General features: G+C 41.8%; 2 protein-coding genes across 2 annotated transcripts in view; one reads left to right on the top strand and one right to left on the bottom strand.

Moving 5' to 3' along the window:
- CMSS1 (cms1 ribosomal small subunit homolog) overlaps nt 1–24,666 on the top strand; it is a 243,318-nt gene that overhangs the window by 136,295 nt on the left and 82,357 nt on the right. The window lies entirely within an intron of this gene.
- FILIP1L (filamin A interacting protein 1 like) overlaps nt 1–24,666 on the bottom strand; it is a 208,078-nt gene that overhangs the window by 134,479 nt on the left and 48,933 nt on the right. The window contains exon 2 of the mRNA XM_075436083.1: nt 23,248–23,390. Coding sequence (XP_075292198.1) covers nt 23,248–23,259 — 12 coding nt within the window. The 5' untranslated portion in view covers nt 23,260–23,390. The remainder of the gene's footprint in view (nt 1–23,247; nt 23,391–24,666) is intronic.

Consider the following 24,666-nt stretch of genomic DNA (forward strand, 5'->3'; position numbering starts at 1 on the left):
TTTTTTGCACGTAAGAATTGGTTTTGCCAGCTGTTAGTTTGATTGCTGAGACTGGAAAGGTAAAAAACAAATTCATTCATGTGTCTTCCTTCCCCTCCCCCCAGTCAAAATACTGTCTTTTTTACTTTGGTACTCAACTTCATTAACGATATGACAAAAGCTGGGAATGTGATTACACATAGATTTTTTTTTTTATTTTTTTTTTTTCAGTAGCATCTTATGCCAAATATTTTTGGACATCTTATCAGTCAGTCGCCACACCTGTACAAGTCACAGTAGCTCATTTCATCAGCGCAGCAGACCAAGGGGAGACACTCCTATGAGTTTCAGAGCAGCTGCAAGGCTGCCTGGGGTCCCAACCTGTGTGGTGAGAGCTACTTTACTGCTGAGTGCACAGTGCCCATTCAGAGCGCTACACTGATGAGGAAGGGCAGTGGCTCTCAAAGTTTCAAACTTGCCATGTTCTTCATGCCTTAAATGGGCGGTTTAAGTTGGTCAGTGTATAATGAAGTCTATGAAGAGACTGCTGTGGGCTGCATTGTGGTTAGAGCAGCAGTAGAGCTTGTTGCCAAATATTCCATCTCCTTTGATTGGCCTGAGTGAGAGCTCGTTGGTGGTACAAGCTAAACATGGGTGGGATAGAGTGGGATGCCCTCTGGCATGACCGTGAAGAATTACCAGAAACCATAATGGTGTTCTTATTTGAGAAATCTTGTTTAGAGTTGTTCCAAGAATGCATGATTTGACGCTCATGTTGTCATGTCCCTTGACTATCCCACTTAATATTTGGAAGATGGGCATGAACACTGATTCGTTTTAAATAGGCTTAGCCTTCGTGAGTCATGAATGTTGCACTTCTTAGATTTAGCCTACCGTGATGATTGTAGTTGGCTGATTGTAATTACTGGTTAGAGGCTCCAGCAGGTGTCTGGGGCATCCGTCTGTTTCTGAGCACTACGGGGTTTTCCTGCCAGCTGAATGCAGACTGGGTGGATTGAGGAGTTTCTCTTCTATTTATTAAGTGATGTCTTAGATCAATCGGAGTAGTTCACAAATGTGTTCAGTTTTCATTCTTGCTGTAGAGATCTGTCTAAGTTTTCTCGTGGGACTAAGGCAGTGCGAAATTCCAAGCTCTTTGTCATCTGTTTTCAACTTAGCATATCTGAGAAATTTGGACTACCATATACTTTCCACATTGCCCCCAAATAGAGGAAGGATAGGGAGCTAGGAAGTCCCTCATCTTGCTGATTACAATCTGAAAAGTGTTATTCTACCCTATGCAGTAGTTCTATCTCATGGATGAATGATTTGGTGCTTTTGGTTTCTTTCTACTCTCTTCTGGTTTACATTTTTCTACTTTTTGTTTTCTGGCTACTAATTATTTTCAAAACAGTAATACGGGGGGTTGCTAATTGAAAAAACTGAACCTTGATATATGCGAAGTTTCACTTGCCAACAACTTTGGCCACATGACCAACTGTGGGAGGGGAAAGAGGAAGGCACCCCCCCGTGAAATCCTAATTATGATAAATGAGTTGCTGGATTATTAGTAACATAACCTAGTGGCCATACAGCTAAATATTTTCTTGAGAGTTTATTTAGTACAGCTTGCTTGCTTTTCAAGCTACAGATTTCTTCATTGCAACCTTTCTTCAACTGTTTGGTCTTCCTAAACTCATAATCTCAGTATCTGTGATGTTAAAGAAACCAGAGTGTGAGGTCAAAATTTCCATTACATAGACCAAGAACAATTTCAAGGAACAATGCCAAAATCACTTAAAAAAAAAAAATTACAGGAAAGATGACTCATCAGTCAACAATTGCAGTTCTAGAAAATAGAGTGAGTTGTATATGTTCTGGGTACAGAGAGAGACAAAATGCACCCGGCCTGACAGGGGAGTAAATCAGGGTGATTGTTTATTTGCAGAGATTTTTACCTTGACCTCCGCTGCTTTTTCACCCTAAAAGGAGGACCCTAAGTAGCACACAGCTTCGTTTTGCAGGAAACATTGCCTTCTCAGAGCTACAACTATCTAGCAAAAAGACAAATATTTTCTGGCTTGTTGTGGCTTGCACTAATTAGCCAAGCAACTGAAGAACAAGGGGACTGGTCTCCTCCTATGCTTAACTACTCTTGTAACTGTAAGAAATTTAACACGATGCCACCTGAGAGACTAAAATACATAATTTTATACGTAGAGGTGACAGACTTCTGCTTTAGTATGCAGTAATGTGAGTGTGAAAAAAACTTGATAAAGGGCAGTTTCCTTCCTTCTAAAATCCTGAACAAACAGTATGCAGGAGAGAAGGTGCTTCTGAGAGGGACATCTGTTGGGCTATGGCAGCGTCTCTGGGGGAGTGGGGCAGGCCTGCTGCTTCTGGTATTTAGTGTCGTGCCAGCCCTTCAGTGGGGAAGGCACTTCTGGTGCTTCTTGTCTTCTCTGCGGCTTGAGCTGCAAAAAGTTTTTGCTGCGTCAACCTTACATGTGAAGAAAGTAAGGAGTGCCGGGACCTTAAGGAGATGGCACTGGAGATGAATCTGCCACGTACCATGTTTGTTTTGTAACCCTGTTTGCTTAGTTGTCTTAACAGGGGGAAGGGAAGGAAATAGTGTAACCGCTCACTGTACCTCTCACAGATGGTAGATTGGATAGTTTGGACATCTGGATGTCTCTCCCTGGCACTAGACATAATGGTTCTGTAAAGCTTTCCTTCTCATGAGGTGCTTCAGCAGAATAGCATACCAACTAAAGGTGTGACTTCTGACTGCATTTGTCTTTGGCGTCAGAATGAATTTAGTCAATATTGTAATAATGTGTAAGTAGGAAGCACGCTCTTGTACCCTCCAGTCTATATGTTGTTTTTACAGATTTCCCTTTGCTGTCCCATTCGTTGTTGGAATAATAGTGTGGAAGCAGTTGGACATGAGCAACCTTGCAGTATGTGCTTTTTGAAAGGGCATGTGGACTGCAAACAAACTCTGTCTGCCATATGTCTTTAACTACATTTAAGCTTGATGCTTCTCCGTGTTATAATTCTGAAGATGCTATAGCATATTTTGAGCTCACTTCACTGATTGAAGCAGATAATGTTTACAAGTGTGTGCAGGCTGCCTGTTCTTTCTAGAGCCTAAACCTGGCAGAGGCATGAGGACATTCTCTCTCTCAGTATTGATGGGGAGAGAGCTACAGATAAAGGGTTGCCCCTCTCAAACTCAGTAATTTTAAAAATACTTGTGGGAAACAGCTGAGACTCTTCGGCGTAGAGGACCTGTTGTTGAACTGTTCCCTGGTTCCCACCATTGATGTCAGATGCATTTACAGAATGATGCTGTGGGGCTCAGTGAGGGCAAGTCTGTGCCACGTGCTGTTCCTGGAGCCCCTTCTGCAGAACAGAGTTCAGTGCATGTCAGCAAACAGCTCATTTTAGGCTAATATGAATGGGGGCAACAGTGATGTGGTTGAAGAGCCCTTCAGAGGGTTAAATGGGAGGGCTGAAGAAAGCAATGCATTGCTTCATCTGCCTCCTTTTTGCTTAAGCTTTGTCCCTTCACAGCTTGGATATCTGTTTTTTTTATGTAAGTGCTGGTGCAAAGAATTGGGTCATGGATGACAGATTTGAGTGATGGCCACAATACTTGCAGCTTTCAGAACACAACAGGAGGCCCATCTCTTGGCTTAGCCTCGCCCTCAAGGGTGATAAGGAAACAAGACCAAAAGAGTTTCTCCCACTCTTCCTCAAGAAGCATTCCCTTTTATCCTTAGAGGTTGGAGAGCCTAGCAACTATCTGTCTGTTTTATTTTCCTTAAGATGCTGTGATACCATGGTGATGAGTTATTAATAAAACTCCAGGCAGATGGTGAGAGCTTTTAACTGAGTAACTTCTTGGTTTGGGGGTTGTTTTTTTTTCTTTCCATGCATCCAAGAATAACCATATATGAACAAATGTCATGGTTTGGTCTGTGAGGCAGAGTAGCTGAGCATTTAGCACAAAAATACAACTTAATCCGCAAATAAATCAGAGCAGACTTTTTGCTTAAACGTCAAAATACCACCATGTTTATGGAAGAGCAAATAATTGTGAAGCACTGCATGCATTATTTTAAATATGAATATAATTAATTAGATCTGAGATTTTTCTCTGATTTGTTGCATTTCTGAACATATGAGCTGTTATAAGTGCAGTAACACTTTCCCGTGCAGCACAGTGCTCTGCTTCAACGGTACTGACTCAAAATTCTCTAAGTCTTTATGCTAATATGCAGTAATCTCAACAGTGACGCTAATTTCCTCTTCTAATATGGAACTTGAATTTAAGAATCTGTGAAAGGTAGCTTTAAAGCAGCTTTTGGGAACTATTAATTTGTAAACCCTCCATCAGTCATCTGTACCAGAGCAAAGGGGTAGTCATGTTTAGGTAAAGTGGTGAACCCTTGAGGTTTTTGCGTTTTTTTCTTAGGTAAAGTCTGAGTGGCATTAATTACATAACAGAAGCAGCAAGAGATTGGTTACAAATGGTGTTAAATTGTTATGTTGTCCAAATGATGCATACTGATTCTCTTGTCCAATTTTAGTGTACTGCATTCAGTTTACAGTGTGCTTAAGCTACTGTTAAAGGTTTGTGGTGATAACATCTTACATGGCAACATTACAAGTTTCCTGAAGTTCTCGTTTATCAGTTCCTCAGATGGTGATGGAAAAGAAGCAGATATCTCCACAAATGTTGAAAGCTGGGCAGAAAATTTCGTTTTAATATTTCACTTATTAATTTCAGATGATTGTAGTTATTGAAATAATAGGCCCTTAAAAGTCTCCAAATGACTTCCAAAACAGTTTGTTTCCCGTTTTGTGGCTTTGAGCAGGAATTGAGCCGTGGTCATGAAAAACCCTGAGTAAACAGATAACACAAACGCTGACATGCATTTATGTCGTCTGTAATACCCAGTGATGTAGATAATGCTGCATCCCATTGTGCTTTACATGCGCTGTGGGAGGGGTTGTCTGTGGCCGATGTTTTCGTTGAATGTACAGCCCTGGTTGGAAGTCTGTAACTAACGTATTGGGAGGGCAGTTCTAGGCACTTACCTCCTTAGCATGGGGACAGCATCTAGGTCATATTGGGTTTCTCAATCCCATTGAAATTTTGTGGGATTAAATGTGTGACTCATGTTGGAAATTCTGAATATGTTGTCCATTATACTAACCTTATTTCTCTCCTTTCCTCTTTACTCTCCAGTATAATCCATGTCCTTTAAGTGGAATCCATTTTCTCTATAATCTGAAAATTGCCTTAAAAATACTGTAGAAAGATCAAAGCACACAGAAGAACTGAGAGTAAAATTTACATGACCTCTTAGCTGAAGTATTTGTGAAATATAGGTGAAGTGTCAAGAACTGCTGTGACATTTTGTTCCATATGGGGATGTAAGTAATTTTGTAAAGCATTCCAGCAGAGTGAAGCAACCAACAATCTTTCTGCTGTGTGCGTGAGGCGCTTGATTTTTTTTTTTTTTCTTTTTTTTTTCCCTGCGAAGAATGCTTCTTCCAAGTGGAAATTTTTGTTGTTGCTTTGGGATGGTTGTTGGGTTTTGTTTGGTTTCTTTTTTTAGCAAACAAACAAGCAAAAGAAGATTTTCCATCTGGAAAACGCACTATTATTCTCCAAAGTAGCCTTTTTAGCAGAAAGATGTAGGAAAAGGGATATTCTTGATGAAGCAACGGTCAGGGAAGCTGGAGGAAGAAGAGTGTTGCATGCAAATGTTTTGCTTTCCGTTGGAACAATGATGCTCTTATGCTTTGAGGTTTCACCAATTTGCAGGATAAAATGTTTCTGACTTAATAAACCGTCTCCCTTTGAAGAAACTTTGCCTATCAGAAGACTTTTGTCTAGGTTTAACTTCAGCTGTGGCCTTGCTGCTTTTGGATCTGGCTGCACTGTGGTAAAAGAAATGGGAATGAGCTATCAAAACATGTTTGCTTGTCTCTGTTTCAGGTTGGAATTCTTGTAGGTGTTGGGCTGGGCTCAGTCCTCCATGCATGGCCTCCTGCAGAACTGTGTTGTGTTGCGACTGTTCTGTCAGTGTTTTATTATAGAGAACCACACTGGCATGTTGTTTTATCATAGAAAAAGGCAAAAGATTTATCTCAGCAGCCAACTAAATGTACTTGTGGTTTTTAGGAACATATAAGAGGGCTCTGTTGCTACTGTTTATTATTGTGCAGTACCTAGGGGCTTCACTTCTGAGTCTTGATGTTAAACAAGGTGCTTTATGCAAACAACAGAAAGACTATTTCTTGTTTAGAGAGCCTGATTCCATAGTATGGTGTGCAAAGTTGTGCAGAAATACCTCACCTAGTTTTGAGCGAGCTTACCCACCTGGACACTGGAAACAGAAGTGTGCTATTGCTGTATGTTATACTTGTGTGTTGTATTTGTGTAGATGTGCTACAAACTGACTTGGATTCAGGGATTTACAGTGCTGTATTGGGCTGTGCAAATACCCGCATAGAGGGGACAACAGAGCACAAGAGGTAACAGGAAGACGCGGACGCACACAGTGGAATTTAAAGGAGCAGCAAGAGGTGAAGTCAGCTTGGGTTACGGTTATGGCAGTGCTGTTTCCTATGGATTTAGGTATAGGATTTTTCTTCCCTTGAAGTAAATGCCTTTAGGAGGAGCCACAAACCTGGCAACCCAGGAAGTAAAGAATGATTTGAGGAGGTTGGGCGTCATACCCAAGAATCAAAGGACTGAGCTGAACAGCATGTGTCTGAGGAGTTCTTCCCATGATATCTTAACAATGTCAATATGGTGTACAGGTAGAGGCAGACACCCTTTGGAAATACAGTTTGTGATAAGAGTTGGAATATTTTTGCTTATAACTCATTGTTTCTCCAGTTTATTAGTTGCTTCACCATGTTTGGGGTCCTGGACGCATATTGCCTGATAAGGAGAAGTTGTTGCTATTTATAATTTGGGGTTTTAGGCATCACAGCAGCCTGAGTAATAAGTGCTTCTCTAAGAAAGAAAGTAGTGTGGAAGATAATATAAACGGTAAAACTAATGAAGGAATTGCAATACAGATGGTATTGTGGGTCTGCTTTGGTGACTGTATTTTGCACTGTTCATTTTAAATTTCTGTTCAAGGAACCAGAAAACCATCAACTGTGTGATAGAAAGGGGCTTACTAGAGGTATCCTCTAAAACAGGCCATAATGCTAATGAAGTTTCAGTGCTAGTGCAAATGCACAAATGAACTTTCACCATAATCAAGGAAGCAGTGCATGCATTAGTTTGATAGAAACTGTAGGCAGCTTTCTTAAAGGTGTGTTTTGAACTGTACTAGACTGGTGTTAACTGCATGTAGGATGGGGTAAGTATATTTTTGTCTCCTAGCCATCTCTTCCATCACTTACTGTGAAGTTTGTAAAAGCTGCGTGATTCCTTCTAGGGCTGTTGATTTCTTTTACAAAGAGCAGAAACTGTATTACCTTCGTCTCTTACATTGTACTGGCAGCCAGCGAATTCCAGATTCAAACCTTTCTTTAATTTTTGCCAATATGACATAAACGGACATAGCACATAAAAGAGCAAGCCATTGCATATGGCTCCTGGTACAAAGAGTATTACAGTAACAGAAATGCCCTGGTTGTAAATTTATGTGAATGGTAACCATGTGTCTCTGAATGCCTTCTGTTTCTCATTCGAGTTGAATGTTACTCTATCGATACTTGCCAGATATCTTGCACTCTCATGTCTCCGCAATATTTCTAAGCCTTTTGATGCCTTGCAGTTTTTGAAGTAGTCATATTATTTTTAACATCCTTAAATTAGGTCATAACAAAAATATTTCTATTTATCTAATCCATTTCCCTGTGTTCAGACTGCTTGGTGTACTGGAGCATGTAATAAAGTAGAGAGAAAAGTAGAAAGATTTAAATGGCTTGCTTCAGTATGAGAAGAAAATGTTAGGAAAATCACAAGTTTTCTTCAAAAACTGAAACCTTTTCAACTGACTGCAATGTGATGGGAGTGGCTGCGAATGATTAAACTTCCTTGCGGGGGGTAGGACTTGTATGATGCAGAGCTGGTGAGTCACTATTTCCAATTTTTGACCAAAAAAAAAGAAAGGAAAAAGGGACAATCTGTGATTTCTATAGCCGGTGACTGCTGTGTGTCTCCAGTGAAGTAAATGTTGTGGTCTCATACCAGTTTTGCAGATGCTTTTGTTCGATTTAGGTTGGAATACTGGAGCCATCCAGTCATCACCACTCACAGAGGGAATGCAGGGGTTGTGCAGTTTTTTTAATCACATAGATTGTCATCTCTTGTTCATCTAATTTCCTCTTGGCCAAAAACATGAGCATGCCCCATGTAGTGCTTGTGACTCTCCTTTTGTACATAGTAAGCATCCTGCTCAGGTAAGTGAGAGCAAGCAGCAGTTCCCTCGTCACTTCTGCTTGAGACTCCGGTCACACTGAGGGCAGACAATACTCACAGCTCAGAATCTAGGTGCAAGGTTTTGAGACACTGCTTTGTCCTGGAATGACTCTCCATTTAACATCACCCATGCCCTGCCAATTTAGCTAACAACTTTTGCTCCCAGTTAGGTTCTTCTGACATCTCTTTCAAGTTGGATTTACTGAAAACAATGGGTAGATGAGAACCTAGAGCTCCTAAGTGAAGATCTTGTTAGGAGGCAGTGAACTGATGAAGCATTTTGTCTGGATCCTTCTTATTTCAGACTAAGCAGTGCTTTCTCAAACAAAGCCTGACTGTACTCACCATCTAGTAAAAGCACCCAATAGTTGTTTTTGTGGTTTTTTTTTTTTAAAAAAAAAATCTCTGCTGGAATCACATAATCCTCTGAAATGTCTCAAAACTATTCAAATGCTGGCAGCCAGAATAAAGCCTTTGCCTGAGCCTAATCTCCAGAATGCAACAGGCATGATTTCCTAGATATTTTCAGTCAATTCTGCATACTGCACATGTAAAACTAGAGTAAAACTATCACAACTCTGCTTTGCTTTCCAGCCCCAAATGCTGCAACAGCCCTGTCATCCTATGTTTTTTGCTCCCATTGGATACCTAGAAGAAAATCAGACACTTCAACCTTAGGGTTTTTTTTTTAAGGTTGCAATATTCTTCCTGCTGGAGAAGCCTGCCATTTTTGTTGGCAGGCATTTGACTGCTGTCTCTCCTGATCTTGTACTTAAGTAAGCAGCTGCTTCAATAACATATTTATTCATATTCATAATTCCCATATGCCTGTCAAGTTTGCAGAACAGGCCTGAATGTGTTCTGGAAGCTTTTGTGGGATTTAATCCCAGAGTTGGTGATCTCCCATGGGCTGTACTGCTCAATGTTGCCATGTGTCTCTGTCTCCCTTCAGTTGTGATCCTCTGTCCTAAATTTTTTTTTTCCTTCTTTGCTTTTCTGACTCTTCCAAATTCCAGACTTTTCCAGCCTACTCTTATTTGTACTTTTGTTGCTTGGTCATGGGTTGTCACTGGTGGTAGTTTTTTGACCTGTGGTTCTTCCTCACCCTCTAAGAGTGAGCTGACTTCCCTGACACTGCTGGTGAGCTATAGATTTCTTTCTCTCTCAAAAAAAGGGGGGGAGGGGGCTGTGAAGTATGAGCTGAGGCCTCTACAGCTTCCGTCTAGAGAACAAAGGTTACAATAGTTCAGCTGTCACCTGTGTCAGAAGCAGAATACTGAGTCCTTTAATTTTATGTCATCTGCTCCTACATGTAAGAGGTGAAGGTACCTCTTTAGTGTGTGGGTAGAAAGAGAAGAGGAGGAAAGTCTATTGTAATTTTTTTTATTTTTAAGGAAAAATAGGAAACAGTGCATGAACACAAAGGAGAAATAAAAGAGTCTGTGAGCATGAGAAAAATGAAATTTCTAGCTTATATTACACAGCTCAGTGGAACTGGGCACAGAGGCACAGAAAGCGTGAGGGAACATACATTGAGAGGTTTTGAGACAAGCAGGGGAAACGTGATGATATCATGCATACTAATAATGCATATGAGATATATGTATATGATAATACGAGATACATTAAATAAAGTTTAAAAACTTTAAGTCTACTACACAGTAGTAGAAACCAGAATAGGATATGGTTGGAAGCTCCCTTCTCTAGGATCTTTCTCATCTCTCCCTGTCCTGCCCTCACACCATCAGCATTTGGCAAAAAGGAGGAGGCAGGAAGAGAGCTCTGTCTTTGGTGGACAGTTCCCAAAAGCTGAATTTGGAGCAGTACATTGAGACAAAGTTGGTCGGCCTGTCCTCACTGTCTTCTGCACTACCATGAATTCTGCCCGTGTGTTTCTCTAAAAAAATTCTTTTGTTGAATTTAGGTGAAGATTTGGTCTCATCTCTTTTTTTAATCCCTCTGCCAACTTTTAATATAAACTCACAGAGTGAAGACATTCTGGGACTGATGTTCTCTCCACCTGGTTCAGATTAGACTTCCTGCATGACTTAAATATGTTATTGTGGCTTTCCTACTATAACTACATTTGAGTGCTTTTAAATTACTTTTTTTTAATTGGACATGATAATACTTGATGCAATATATTGACTGTTTAAATGTGCATTTAGACAATTGTTAAAATGAACGCTGTTTGTGTTATGCAGTATTATAAACCACACATGCACTGTGGTCTCTACTCTAATTAAGAAACAGTTAAAATTACAAAATGTCCACTTCTTGACATCAAATTTTAATGACTTTGTGCTTGAGTTGCATCGTAGCAGCTCAGGAGCAAGCTATCAGGACATTTTCATCCCTTTTAAAACTACTACAAATGCCTGCATAGGAGTTGAAAACATATGTTCTTTCAGTCTAATGCGTTATGGAGTTAAACTGCAAGGACTGCTCCTAAATTCGGTTGGTACATTTCTAATATGACTGCAATGTGTCGTCCTCACAAGGTAGAACAGCACAGAAGTTTACTGGCACTTTTTCAACCCCCATAACAGAGAAGTATAGAATGTCTGTCTTCTGTAATTGAATAGCTCCCTAAAATACTTGGGCTTGGATTCTGCATTCCTATGCAGACCAAGCTTTTACATTGGAAAATAAGACTCACCGATATGCTTCATATTTGACCGTGCACCACATCATCCACAGTATAAAGTAGCTGCTTTTTAATTCACTTCAGTTCAACATTTTAACTGTATGTTAAAACACGAACATCTACAGGTCCAAATAATTCTCTTTGTGGAGGATGATGGAAACTGCCTAAAATGTTGAGACAGTGGAAAGATGCAAGGCTTCATGAACAAAAGTCAACGAAGAAAAACTGGCGTGTACCCTCAGGCTGATTGTTGCATTCCCTCTCTCACTTGCAGAACAGATGTATTTCAGACCATGATGTGGTTTAATACAGCATCTGTTGAAGTAGTGCTTACATTCTGGTGCAGGTTTTTACTTTTTTGTTAAGATGCATAGGTTGGACAGGAGCTGTATTACGCTGTCCAGTTAGGAGCGAAATTGAAATCATGGTTCAGCTTTCTGCCAGCTCTGTGACACTGCACCTTTGGGGTCATGATTCATTTTTCTGTCAGTTTTGTCTTCCAGTAGTTCTGAGGATGCCTGTGTAATTGCTTAGGGCACGGGCACAGTGTTTATTAAAATGTTGTTCATGCACAAAAGCCTGTGCAGAGAGCCACAGGCAGCCTGACCCATAAATTCTCTCTGGGCTTCCATGGCACAAATTGCACAAATTACATCTGTGTCATGTGGGGGTCTCTAGCTCTCCTGTCTACATCTGATACTCTTTTGTCTTAAAATCTTCAGCTAGATTTGATCTCTTCTCAGCCATGAAGTAGGTAAATAGAGATTGGATTTACCTAAACTTCAAGCACAGCAAAAATCAGTACTGGCTGATGACATTGTTTGTAGCACGTATGGGATGCAATCTGCATTTTATACACAGGCATCATTTACCCAGATGCCAAGTTCCATGTACTCAGTTCCTGCCTTTATTAAAAGTACTTGGACATGGTAAGACGTTAATCAGGGGCTTCATATAAATGCGGGAATTTCATGCCCTGGTTGGACTTGACCACTATCCTGAATTTATTGAAGTAGTTACTGTTGTGTAAAGATCTGGTCTTGTACTTGAGCTGAAGCTGGTTGGTTTGAGACAAGCTCCTACTGTGTGGCTTTCCATGCTACCAAACCCGCTGTGTTAGGCATCGTGTAGTTGCTTGGAGAAGGACTGAGTGAACAGAAAGAACAAATGACTTCCTGACTGAAGCACATTGATCCGGAATTAGTTTTGGTACTAATTTGACTTTAAAATGCAATCCTGTTTTAATGCCTGGGTGGATAGAATTCTTACCCTAGAAAAAAAGAGACGCAGAAACTAAGACAAGGGTTTTAGTTTGCAGGCCTGAGGTCTAGTTTGTTCCTGAGTGACAGATGTGAAAAATCAGTGAATGATTTTGTAGCTCAGGGTTGCTGTATCCCTTGTTTTCAGCAACTCCAGAATCATTTCCAGCCAAAATTTTTTTTTTGTTCTTGTATATGTAGAGTTCAGATATGTAAACCCCTGTTTAAAGCTTATGCTTGATATCTGTTGTCAAACTTCACGGACTGAATTGAAGAGATGCAGTTTTCTGATTCTGCCTAACTGGGAGCTGTTTCTGTTCTCAAAAAAATTGTCACGGGGATGGAGGGATCTTGTTCATCCTCCACGGCAGTAAGTTACCCATACTCTTACACTATATTTTTGCTACTGTGAGAGAGTCACTGTTGCCAGATGAGGATTGCTAGCAAGCTTGATAGGTTATGAGCTAATAAACTGCACTGTGTTCTTGTAGTCACAGCTGGGCTGTTCCCATACCTGACCATCACAGAGCTATTGCAGTGTCTCCAGTTTAGACATGTCTTTGGACCCATCTTAGTTGCCTACATGCAACGGGAGCTCTGTATTCTCCTCACGCTTGCAACATCTTCAGGTTTATCCTTGTTTCCAACTTCTCTTATTACATTCATACGGGGACAGAATTCTACAGTCATTTTACCCTGCATGCTCGCTCAGTATTGGCTGCCAGATAAATACTACGTGTTTCCTGTTCATTTCTTGTCTTGGGCACCGATTTTGTCTGTTTTAAGGGACTGTAGAGTTTGGCAAGGCTAATATTATAATGACAGTTATTTTCTTTCACTAAGTTCTTCCTCTCTAGCTTGACTGCTTTTCTGCTCCAGGGGAGAGCAAGAGCGAATCTTCCTTTTTTGCTTTCACTGCTCAGCTTGATGCTAATCTGCCAGCATTTCTTTCTCTGATCTCCTACTGTCTGCCCAGCCTCAGTCTTGCTTCCTTTATTCAGCTTTATTACAGCTGCTCCAGACTCATCTTCTTTTATGTCCTTCTCTCATATTTGTTTGTGTGTCATCTTTGTTGCTGCCTTTGATGTTTGGGATGACCTTACCGAGATCTCTGCTTGAAGGAACTTGCCTTCTAGTGGCCCAGAAGGCGCTGAGGAGGCAAACCAAGGAGAGGAGTCACCTGGAACCGATGAGTGTATGGGCCTACTATGACCACACAGTTTTGCTTCTAGGTCTTATCCTTTTTCCACCGTATGGGACAATGTGCAGCTTCTTATGTCTTCAGCCTATACCTTGCACACTGTGTATGCTTGACTGTCAAAAGTGACCAGGTGCCAAAATGGACTGGGTCTTGTAGTTGGTTGTTTCATTTGGTATAGGCAGCTGGTGGATTTTTTTTTTTCTTCCTATTATGTGACAAACTTGTTTTTTAGGACAAACAGACTTGAACTGCTTGTCTCTCCCTTTGCAAGATGCAAATATTTTATTCCCCAAAATATGAGCTATTAAATTTTAAAATACTACATTTTTGGACCAATTGTGATGATTTCACCATGGAATTATAGGGGTTCCAAAATTATATTTTGCCCAGTGAGGTTAGAATAAGCATCTCTTCATTGTGGTATTTTAAAGAAGTGATAGGCAGACTTGTGCAGGCAATTCTGCAGTTTGTGACAATATTGTATTGAATTTAGAATATTTGGCCAGGAAATAGGTTTATTAATACACTGAAGGAGTAACTGTATAGCCAGCTGCTTTGAAGTAGTGCTCAGTCGTTTAATTTCACATTAATTTTTAATAATAAATCAGACCTGTTTAGGGTATTAAAATTCCACTTGGTGTGGATTCTTAGACCTCTGCAGTCTTTCAGTGGCAGAAGGGATTTTGAGACATTAAGCTGTTTACTTTCTGAACTTTCATTTGCATTGCACTCTACTGCTTTTAATAATTAAATGATCATTTAATACAATTATAGTATCTGAAGTTGGGATTGGAAGAAGTTGTTTTTCATCTGTTTTGCATCGTCAGCGCAGTTGAAATGTCTCAAAAGAAAAAAGATCTGAATAACCTAAACTATCCAAATTTTCTTGGTGACAAATAGCCCCCTGGAAGGTGTCGGTTAATTCAGTCTCAAATCTTTAAGAAGTAACTGTGACAGAGTTCTGTAAATGTAGAAAGTTAAACAGAGTAACCAGAGAAGGGTTCCTAATGAAGTCTTGGCTTTGGTGGTGAAAAAGTCTGACTAGTTTTAATAAGAGCTTGATTACACTGCATTCGTGAGGATTTCTGCAAGTCTGCCCTGATGACATATAAACTTTAAATTAGGCATAGTCAATAAAAGGCCATCTAATATCACTTTGTATTTTGTGAGGTTTCCCCTTAATTACCCCATCTAGTTAGTCTGTTTTCTAACCATTTTGGAATCTGCACGTGCTGAAAGAAGTCATCCTGCGAAAGATGGTGCTTGTACAGCATGTAATGATGTGAAGCGACCTGGCAGAGATCTCCTCTCCCCCACCTCCTTATTTAGTGACCTTCCACACGTGATGTGACTGCAGCCCTTTTCCCAGCAGCTGGTTTCTAAATTTGATCTGAGAAATGGTATCATAAAGGTGGCAGGTGAGGTTAGGAGATCTGATCAGAAAGTACGGATTTAACAGCCACCAAAAGGTACAAAAGGGTATAAGGAAAAACAATCAAGTTCTGTCTCTTTATCATTGTATCGGCTTTCGCTGTGCCGTCCCTTGTGAAAGCCTTTACTGATGGCTTTCAGCTATGTATCATTATAATACCTACAATAAGCATTACATAATAGGAAAAATATGCCACATTAAGCAATGAAACTGGTGTTAGTCAGTCCTGTGGCCCATATCAAAATGCTCTCGCTAGCATTCCCTGTAACAACACTTCCTCAGATGTAATGGACTACGGCATATCATCAGCTTAAAGTTCATACATCTGCCTTAATGTTTTTTGCATATCCCTGTTACAAGTAACGGCTGTGACTACCCAAGGGAAAAAGAATCCATTTTTTTCCTCTTTAAATGGTGATTCAGGCATTCTTCAAGCATATCCTCTGCCACTGCTGTGTCTGCATGGCTAGATAGGCAAATTCTGTGTGTTTGTGCCTCTCCGGCAGTAAAGAAAGGGGAGAAAACCAGTTAAAGGAAGAAGGAAAACACAGTAATGATAAAACCACAAGAATTAACTAGACCAACCGCAGTAGCACTGAATTGATTTTTGTTGTTGAGTCTCTTTATCACAGTTCAATAGATTGCAAGTTGTCTCCTATTAATGGTGCTGTTTTATAAGAAGGAATTTGCAGAATAAATTCATCTGCTTCCGCTAGGATGGCAAATGCTAATTTCAGAAGGACTTCAGATTTTAGGACCTTTAAAACAGATCTGCTCCCGTACTGTAGAGTGATACATCAGTATACGGTTGGGCTGCAAATACAAAGGCCGTATTGGAAACCAGATCTGCTGCCTGGATGTGTCAGACCTTCAGTCTTGGACAAGGCGTGGACTTGGGTGCTTACCTGAAACAGGGCTCTTATGCTCAACATCAGTCATAAAATTATTCTTAAAAATTGAATTCCCCTAAAGTTAGAACATTGTATTCTTTAAGGTGCTAACTGAAATAAGCATCCCTCAGCCGGCATCTTTATTTGGATGGTTCTTTCCTGTGTTTGCTTGCCAAAGTTAAAGCACAGAAGTTACTTTCTGCGTGGGATGGAAATATTGCAAGCTTTCTGCAGGTTACGGATTTTCACTTATCATTTTGAAGAGTTTTGAAGGATATTCCAGATACAGGTAGGTGGGATATACATAGGCTTAGAGACCTTTAGTCATATATTTTCAGTTTAAAAAGTAAATTAAAAAAACCCTAATATATTCCTAAGATGTGGAGTTATTAAAAGCACATGCCTTTAAATACGAAGGTCAGTTTTGGTCACCAAACCTGGCTTTAACTGGTTATTTTTGGTCATGATTGTTTTATTTATGTTTTAGATAATGGTCTGAGAGAGTAAATTGTCTCCATAAAATCAGTTATGAAGGATGGTGAAAGGCATTATGCTGTAGCCATAATCAGGGTCCATCTGGCTTTCAGGACATGAAGAAAAGTTGAAAGTTCTACCTGTAGCTGTGCATAGTGTTTGCATACAGTGTGAGAATCATAGAATCGTCAAGGTTGGAAAAGACCTCTAAGATCACCAAGTCCAACCGTCACCCCAGCACCACCATGCCTGCTAAACCATGTTCTGAAGTGCCGTATCTACATGTTTTTTGAACACCTCCAGGAATGGTGACTCCAACACCTCCCTGGGCAGCCTGTTCCAATGTCTGACCACTCTTTCAGTAAAGAAATTTTTCCTAATATCCAATGTAGACCTCCCCTGATGCAACTTGAGGCCATTGCCTCTCATCCTATTGCTAGTTACTTGGGAGAAGAATGAATGATTTGCTTCAGCTGGCTGAGCAGCTCAGCATTTGCTGAGTGCACTTGGATCGTCACTTTCTTCTAAGGATGAGCAGGCACCTGTCATCCTGTCCAGCACTTTCTCTTCTCCTGCCAGGCACAGCGGTGGGAAGGACAGCCCACAGGGCATGCATGTATGCATACACAACAGTGACTGCTGTAAACATTTATGTCTGCTTCAGCCTGCGCATTGGTAAGCAGGACATAACAGAGACCCAGCTACAATCTTGTTTACCCAGTCAACATGTTTTAAGATATAAATATTTTTATTCTTTTTTTGGATATTTGTCAACCACAGCTTAGATTCAGTGGGAAATTTATACTGTAATGTTTGGCAGCAGTGATGGTGCCGTGAGAAACAGGATGCCCAGGTCCTAGCTTGTGTAAACAATCTGTCTAGGCTTTACTGCCATGCTCAACACCATGGTATGCAAGTGCTTATGGAGCCTTCTCAGCTGCAGAGGCAAGGGCTGGGTAAGCTCTCAGCCTTATTTTTGTAAGGACAGAATTTGGAGGCCTTTCTCTCTGTACCTTGGAAGAGTTTTCCTGATACAGAAGTGTTGCCTCTTGCCTGCGGTCTGAGATGGAATTCCTCAACCATCTTGAAAGTTGCTGTCAAAGTGACCTTGGTGAAAATTGCATCAGGTGTTGTGCTGGGGGATGATGTTGACCTAAAACTTCAAATCCTAAGATGGAATAGGGTGGTGGCTGTATCAGAAGCAAGTTAACCAACTCGTGTTTTTAAGTGCCTCAGGGGCCAGACAAGATCATCTGGGTGCTGTTTTGCTAAGCACAGTTCAAATTTGAACAGGCCTTGTCACAGAGGGCTTGTGGACAGTGTCAATGCAAGGAAAAGTGGGGAGAGCACAGCTGATTTTACTTTTGCAACACCTGTGAAATCAAATTAGTGTTACGATTTTTGTTGTGTTAGTGGGGAAACAACACGCAAGAAGGAAGGGCTGTTTTAGAAGAAAACTAGAGAGAGCAAAGGCAAAGCAGAAAAGGGCAGAGCATATGGTTAATGGAGCTAAGATTAAGATACTGAAAGAAGGCGCAGAGGTTAGAGGAGGCAGAGAAATACAGTCTTTAAGGAATAAGGGTGAACCTAACTCTTGTACTACGTTTGCACATTTTGGAGAGTGCATCCCGAATGCTGTACACTTGCACTCCTACAATAGCTTTCTCTGAAATGAGATGTTGGGAAGGAGGAATGCTAAACTGCCCAAAGGACAAGCAGAACCTACTGAAAGTAGTTGTGCTCATTTGATGAAAGCTTGAGCTTTGGCATCTCTTTAGTCTCTGCATGGGTCTGGAAGCAGCTTTCCTTTTCCTTCCCAATCTCAAATGCTTCGCAACCAGAATTTCTAATACTGTGATCACACCATTATAAGACAGCTGCAGATCACACCTGTTGTTCCTGTGTTGGCTGCAAGAGGGATAGGACCTTTGTGTAGACACCAGTCTCACTGAGGCTAGGAGCCAGCTACTGTCTTACAGTCTGTCCCAGGTCTACCCCCCTCTGGCTTTGGAGTCTAGCCCTTCACAGGTTTCTGACTCTTCTGGGTTAACTTGATCTTGCCATAGGATGAGACCCAAAGTCTCCAGGTCCCTAGGTGCCTCCAAACAAGCCCTAATTCAGGCCTGCATCCCTTGCCACCATGTCCTGAGATATGTCCTGAGAAAGGACTCTAGATGTTTTTGTGTTTGCTGGATGAAGGATTCACATCAGTGGGCAAAGAGTAAAAACCTGAGGGACAGAGAAGCGGGACAGAGCAGCAGCACTTGATGTGGACTTCTTCTGATTCAGAACCAGTTGACTGTTTTTCTGTGTGTTCCTGGTGCTTGCCTCCTAACAGGATGCTCAGCAAGCCTCCACTGTACTTGGGCAGCTTTGAAGGTGTGCCCACAAATTTACAAGGAATATAGAAGGTAGGTGGTAATAATCTGATGGCCAGCAATATTTACGATGGCGAGTGATGTTCAGGAAGAAATTTAAGACTATTTCTATCTTCTTTTTTTATCCTGGTTGCCCCTCCCCTCCCATTTTGGCACCCAGGATTTAGAAAACTAACCAAATAGAGTGTCTTGGCTTCTGTTTTTTGTGCAAGTTGTGCTGCTTCTGTTGATACACTGGAGAGAGCGTTTCCATAGCCTATGTCCCACTCTCCCATAGCTATATGCCATTTGGATAATACGACCATAACAGGCCATTTCAGCCTCCCAATGGCTGCCCTTGCCATTCTGTTACATAAAATGGTGTCTTTCACCCTTCATCAGAGATGGAGACACATATGCTGCAGTACTACAGTAAATAGACCATAGTTTGTTTTCATAACCTTTGTGTAGCCGTGTTTCAAAGCTTACAGTTTATCTAGTAACTTCATCAGGAGGCTGGGATGTTTCTAGGCAGCACAAGCATAGATACTACATTGCAGAGTTGGTTGGGAGAGCGTGACTAATGGGAATGGGAAGACCCACCATGAGTGTGGCTTTAACTCCCAGGTTTCCAGTGTGAACCTTGTGAACTTCTCCTGGAAGCTGCCGTCACCTTCCAAGCTCTGTCATTCCTGTTGGTGTGCTGGGACCCCTCTGTCTCAGGGCTCAGCACCCAACCTGCTGTGTCCTGTCCCACCTCTACTCCTGGTTTTCCTCCCTCAGCCCTCGTGTCTGCTTCAGCTCAGTTGCTTCTGCCCCACCATGACAGACACAGCAGAGCTGTGGTGCAGGTCTGTAACTGACAATAGCAAAGGAGCAAAGCATGCACATTTAACATATAAAAGTGGACATTCCAGTGGGTGCTATACCAGAATCCATTTTTCCTTATGCCTTTATTAGCCCCCCACAATGCATTTAATAATGTTTTATTTCTTTTTTTTTTCCCTAGCCTGTCTATTTCAGATTTCTACATTCTATGAATATTTAAAATAGGAATATTCAGCCTGCAAAGCTAAACAGGTACACAAATTAGCAGTGGGAGAGCTGTTTTTTTTGAGTTGGGGGTGTGTGTTGGTTTTACAGTATCCAGGCTTTTGGTGTTGTAGACTTTGGGAGGGGATTGATTCTTCCTCCATGCATATTCTGTCCAGCAAGTTGACAGTCTTATTTTGGTTAGGACTTTTAAATGCAACAGGAATACAGCTAAGAAGAAAAGAAGGAGTTGATGTGTATTTGTGTGCCATGCGATCCCTTAATGAATTATCTGCCAAATATGTTAAGAGGTTGACAACTCAGAGGTATTCTCCTGGAGGGGTAGCAACAGAGCTGGGGGTTTAGAGCCAGCTGTGCCAGCATATGAAGTTTATCTCTCTATTGTGCCCATTATCATGAGATAGTTATGCTAAGGTGATACTCAGCAAGAGGCAGCTAGCAGTGAGACCAGCAGGGTCTCCAGATGGTTAATGACAGGGTAAAGAGGAAGAAGGGCAATTTCGTAGTTTGTGCTGCCTGTTCCGCTTACCCTTTCTGCGCAGTGGATAGTCCCATAGTCATAGTTAACTGTCAGTAACTTACCATATTTGGATTCCTGAAACAAAATGCAGTGTTTAGTTCAGCTTTGAATGGCAAGCAGTTCCTCATGGAACTTAATTGTTTTGTTTACATGTAGCTAGTTACTTACCACGTGGTAAGAACAATAGGCTGACAGGCTTGTTTAACTCATGATCAGAATGAGATAAAACACGGAAAACAGTGAGGACTGTATTTCTTAAACAGAGCACACGTCAGATGCAGCCTCCTTGGCTGGATGCAGTGTAGCAGACCTGCTGCACGGCATACGCGTTGTTGCAGCTGCGTGACTGTGTGGTACGTCCTCACGGTCTGATCTGCAGCTAGAAGCGAGTGGTATTTCTTGGGCTTTTCTGTTTCGTGTGACTGGACACCTTTCTGAGAGTTGTCTGACTCGGTGACTAGACCTGGCAGAGTACGTGCGGTGAATGCGAGACCATCACGTGAGGCTTTGGCCTCACTTTCCCCCCCAGCTTAACCTGGATCGCACCCGTTTTGCAACAGAAGGCAGCTGCTTTCCTTCTCCTCAGTGAGGAGGCAGGGCAGGTATTAGGGCAGCATGAGCCTTCATTTCTTGACCAGCTATACCTGTCATATGATGGAGAGCAAAGAGGAGGTTGCTCCACTTAAGCTGGATCTCTGCCAGTCAGTCGTGCCTGCTACTGACAGGAGACCTTTTAACAAGGGTGCTCCAACCATAGCAGAGCACCGTTCTTGTTGTCACGCAGTCCTCCAGCCGCAGGCACCACCCTGTGATCCAGCATGACAGGAGTGCATGACCCAACACATGCTTTCCTGCCCAGAACTTGAGATGTTTGTTGGCAGGGCTGCCAGACTAGCAGAAACAAAAGAAACATTTTGCTCAGGACTGGAGCTCACACCCTGATGGAGTCCCCGGCGTCTCGGGGGAGTGTGGGGAGGACACCAGGTCTCCCTGCTTAGAGCTCTTCTGAGCTCTGAGCAGAGAGGATGCTCCAGAGATTTTTATCTGTTCACTTCTTCATTTCACTGGTGGCTTTTCCCCTCAGAACATCTGAACTAGAAGTCAGAAAGTTTTCTGAGAAAGGCTGATAGTTTGTTCCTCAGGTAGTTTCTGTTGGTGGAACGGAATTCTCTCTTACACCTGCCTGTGCCTCAAGATGTTCTCTGTTAATTGGCCTGAAGTTAAGTAAGCTGCAGATGCAGGCGTGCTGGCTGAGTGAGCCTTCCTGCCAACCCTGCAAACTGGAGAGCAAGTTGCTAGCATCTCTTATTTTGTGAATCTGTGTGCAACTGGGAATGAGAGGCCATTGAAAATATGCACAGGAAGTGTAAGCACAGGAGAACGCCTGTAAGCTTCAAATCTTCTTTATCTTACTTTTCCGTGATTGAATTGTCATCTGACTGGCATAGTTGTGTGGTCAAATCTTAGGTGCAGTTTACAGTTGTCACCTTCACTTGAAATGTGAATGGAGGCTGATACCCTTCAGGGCAGTAGGTCTCCACAGCTGTTACTCTTCGCTGTGTAGGCTCTCTCTGTCTTGCAGAGATAATGCAAAGCAGAAGTATTTCCTCTTTGTGTATGTTTGTGGCACAGAGAAACCACGTAATGCAAATAACTCAACAAGACCATAATAAGAGTCGTATTCTAGAGAATACTAAAAGTCATCATTACCTTTCCAAGCCTTCAGACTATGAAAATACACTGTAAAAGTCAGCTGAAGATTTAAGCAGTAAGAGCCCCTTCCCTTCCGCTACCACCTGAGTATAGCGTGAGCTGCTTCTAGAGCTGGAGGCCTTGTCAATAAATATTGACTATCATTTGTTTTGAGTTTACAAGCGTTTACAAGTACATTATAAATTGAAAGGTTAGCATGTCTGTTCTTGCCTTGTCAGTCTTCTGCTTGCATAACACAGAGCCCAGTATTCATCACAAGAAAGAAAACCTTCAGAAATGTGTATTTGAGGAGGAAAAAAACCCGCAAGGATCAATTATATTCCTCAACAGAATTCAGCATCTGAGTGAGGGGTTCCCAGAGGCTGACCTGGAAAGCTGCTAAGTATAACCCTCAGAAGGATTTTCAAATTGTGGCTGTTCTGGACTGTCATGCAGATTGATTTTTTTTTTTTTTTTTTTTTTTTTTTTTTTGTTATGCAGCCCCTAGCCTGATGTCCTACATTAAGTTGCCCTCCATGGACAAAACTCTGGGAACCCCCAAGTTCATCATCCAAGAAAATCTTTATTTTGGAAGACAGACTGAAAGAGAGAATCTATTTTGTCGAGTATTACGACACCTCTGCAAACATATAGTCTCCTCATCTGGATGATCTCATGCATATATTTGTCAAAGTTCTCGCTTTGCTTTGAGACAGCAATTGCAGCAAAACAGTGATATATGCAATATATTAAAAGGTTTTGGGCGACATCCAGTACAAGTATCTCATGGTGAAATCATTCTTGATACTGTTTAACAGCTACCTGGTGTCTGGTCCAGAGAAACTGGTCACAACTACATCTTCCTTTAGACACTTAAGCAAGTGGAACATGTGAACTTGGATGTTGTGTGAATGTAGGGCAAGGAGGACACAGATCACAGAATCACAGAATGTTCGGGTTTGGAAGGGACCTCTGTGGATCATCTAGTCCAACCCTCCTGCCGAAGCAGGGTCACCCTGCACAGGACCTTGTCCAGGCGGGCCTTGAGTATAATATGTCTCTCACTAAGAGTTGTCAGACACACTCCTCCATTTATTGGCAGTGGACTGTTGATACAGTCATAGCTGCTAAACAGGTATGAGCTCTTCAGCACTCCTTACCAATGTAACCTTGACCGGAAACTCTCACCTTGCTCACTGGGAGGAGAAGGAAGGAAAACTGGATATCTCTGGCTCAAGGAAAAGCATTTGGTACTATAGAAGTTAAGTGAAGATCAACTAACCTGCTGGAGCATCACAGGCTGGAAACCTGAATGTTCTGGCAGACGATGTCATTTTGGGAACGGAACAGGTAGCAGTCCTGCAAAGTCATCATGGAGTTTCTCACGTAGTAGGAAGTGGCATTGCTGCCCTGGATACAAACATCCTAAGAAAAAAAGTGAGTGAGATAGTTAGTGACTCCACAGAAGAAAAGGCTTGGGTACAGTTGATACCTTACAGGGCAAGGTAGCAATAGAAGTCCTTTAGAAAGAGTATCAGTGTTTCCAGTGAAAGAGGTAATACCTACCTATGAGTAAGTCTTAAGGAACAAACAAAAAACCCACCAAACTCAACAGTCTTACACAGTCATTGTTTTCCAGCTTTCAAAACTCTTGTTCTGGAGAGTTTTTGCTAACGGGTGGTCCAACACCCAGGCTGAATAAATATCTGATCGGCTTTCTGTCGCCTTGGAAACAGGGAATGCCTACTGTGAAAACGATCTGACCCTGGAGGATCCGGGATGGAAGTTCACATGTAAAACAGACTTCCCCCCCCTTTTTTTGTTGCTCAGAGCAATCATACCAGAGTCCACATAAGGTCTGCATTTCCAGCCATGTGCGTAGTGTGACAAGTATATTGATGTGGCTTATGGCACGCAGCGCTTCGTGGTAAATGCTGCGCTGGGACTAGAATTGCCCATGTCTCTGCTGCAGAAACTAGGGAAAAAACCTACCTTCACACTCCACAACGTGGAGCATGCACCCATGCAGTTTTAGCTCCGTATTTACGCCAGCCAGTTTATTGTGGGCCATGGCAACTATCTACATTACGTGTAGTCTGTTCTTGTTTGCATCCCCAGGACGTAATAAGATTATGCACTGGATATACTGACAGCAGATTTGTTTTTTTTTCAAAATTCTTTTGCGTTTGTTCTGTTCTCCATGCAACCCACTGAAATAATCTCTTTCTAAACTGTTGAGTCTTACCAATTCTTCAAGACTTTTTTTTTTTTCTGGGCACATCCATAAATCTAAGGAGTTCTACCTTGTAGTCCCGGGGCAGGTTTTTTTTCCCTCAAAACATCAGTCTGCATACAATCATATGAATCATCTTACTTTTGTCCCTAAACTGGTTTAGTATCTCCAGGCAACCAAGAGACTGGCCTTTCACCTGTCTTGAACTCTTGAGGGTTACTCAACAGTTGCACAAAGCTTTTTTTCTTCCTCCTGCAGTGAAGATAGCACCAGGTTAAGAGTGTGTAGTGGGCCAGGCTTTTCACTTTTGCCAGGGGGTGTGATGTGGTGGTCTGAAGATGGAGAGAGATGTTCTTTGCTGGGTTTGGCATGGAGGCCTGTGAGTCCTTTGTCCCTTCAGGCCTTTAAAGTTTCTCGTCCCACAGGGACTTTCTTCCCCAGCTTTCCTGTCCTTCTGCTGTGTGGCCA

The sequence above is a fragment of the Opisthocomus hoazin genome, chromosome 1, assembly GCF_030867145.1.
Source record: "Opisthocomus hoazin isolate bOpiHoa1 chromosome 1, bOpiHoa1.hap1, whole genome shotgun sequence".
Lineage (NCBI taxonomy): Eukaryota > Metazoa > Chordata > Aves > Opisthocomiformes > Opisthocomidae > Opisthocomus > Opisthocomus hoazin.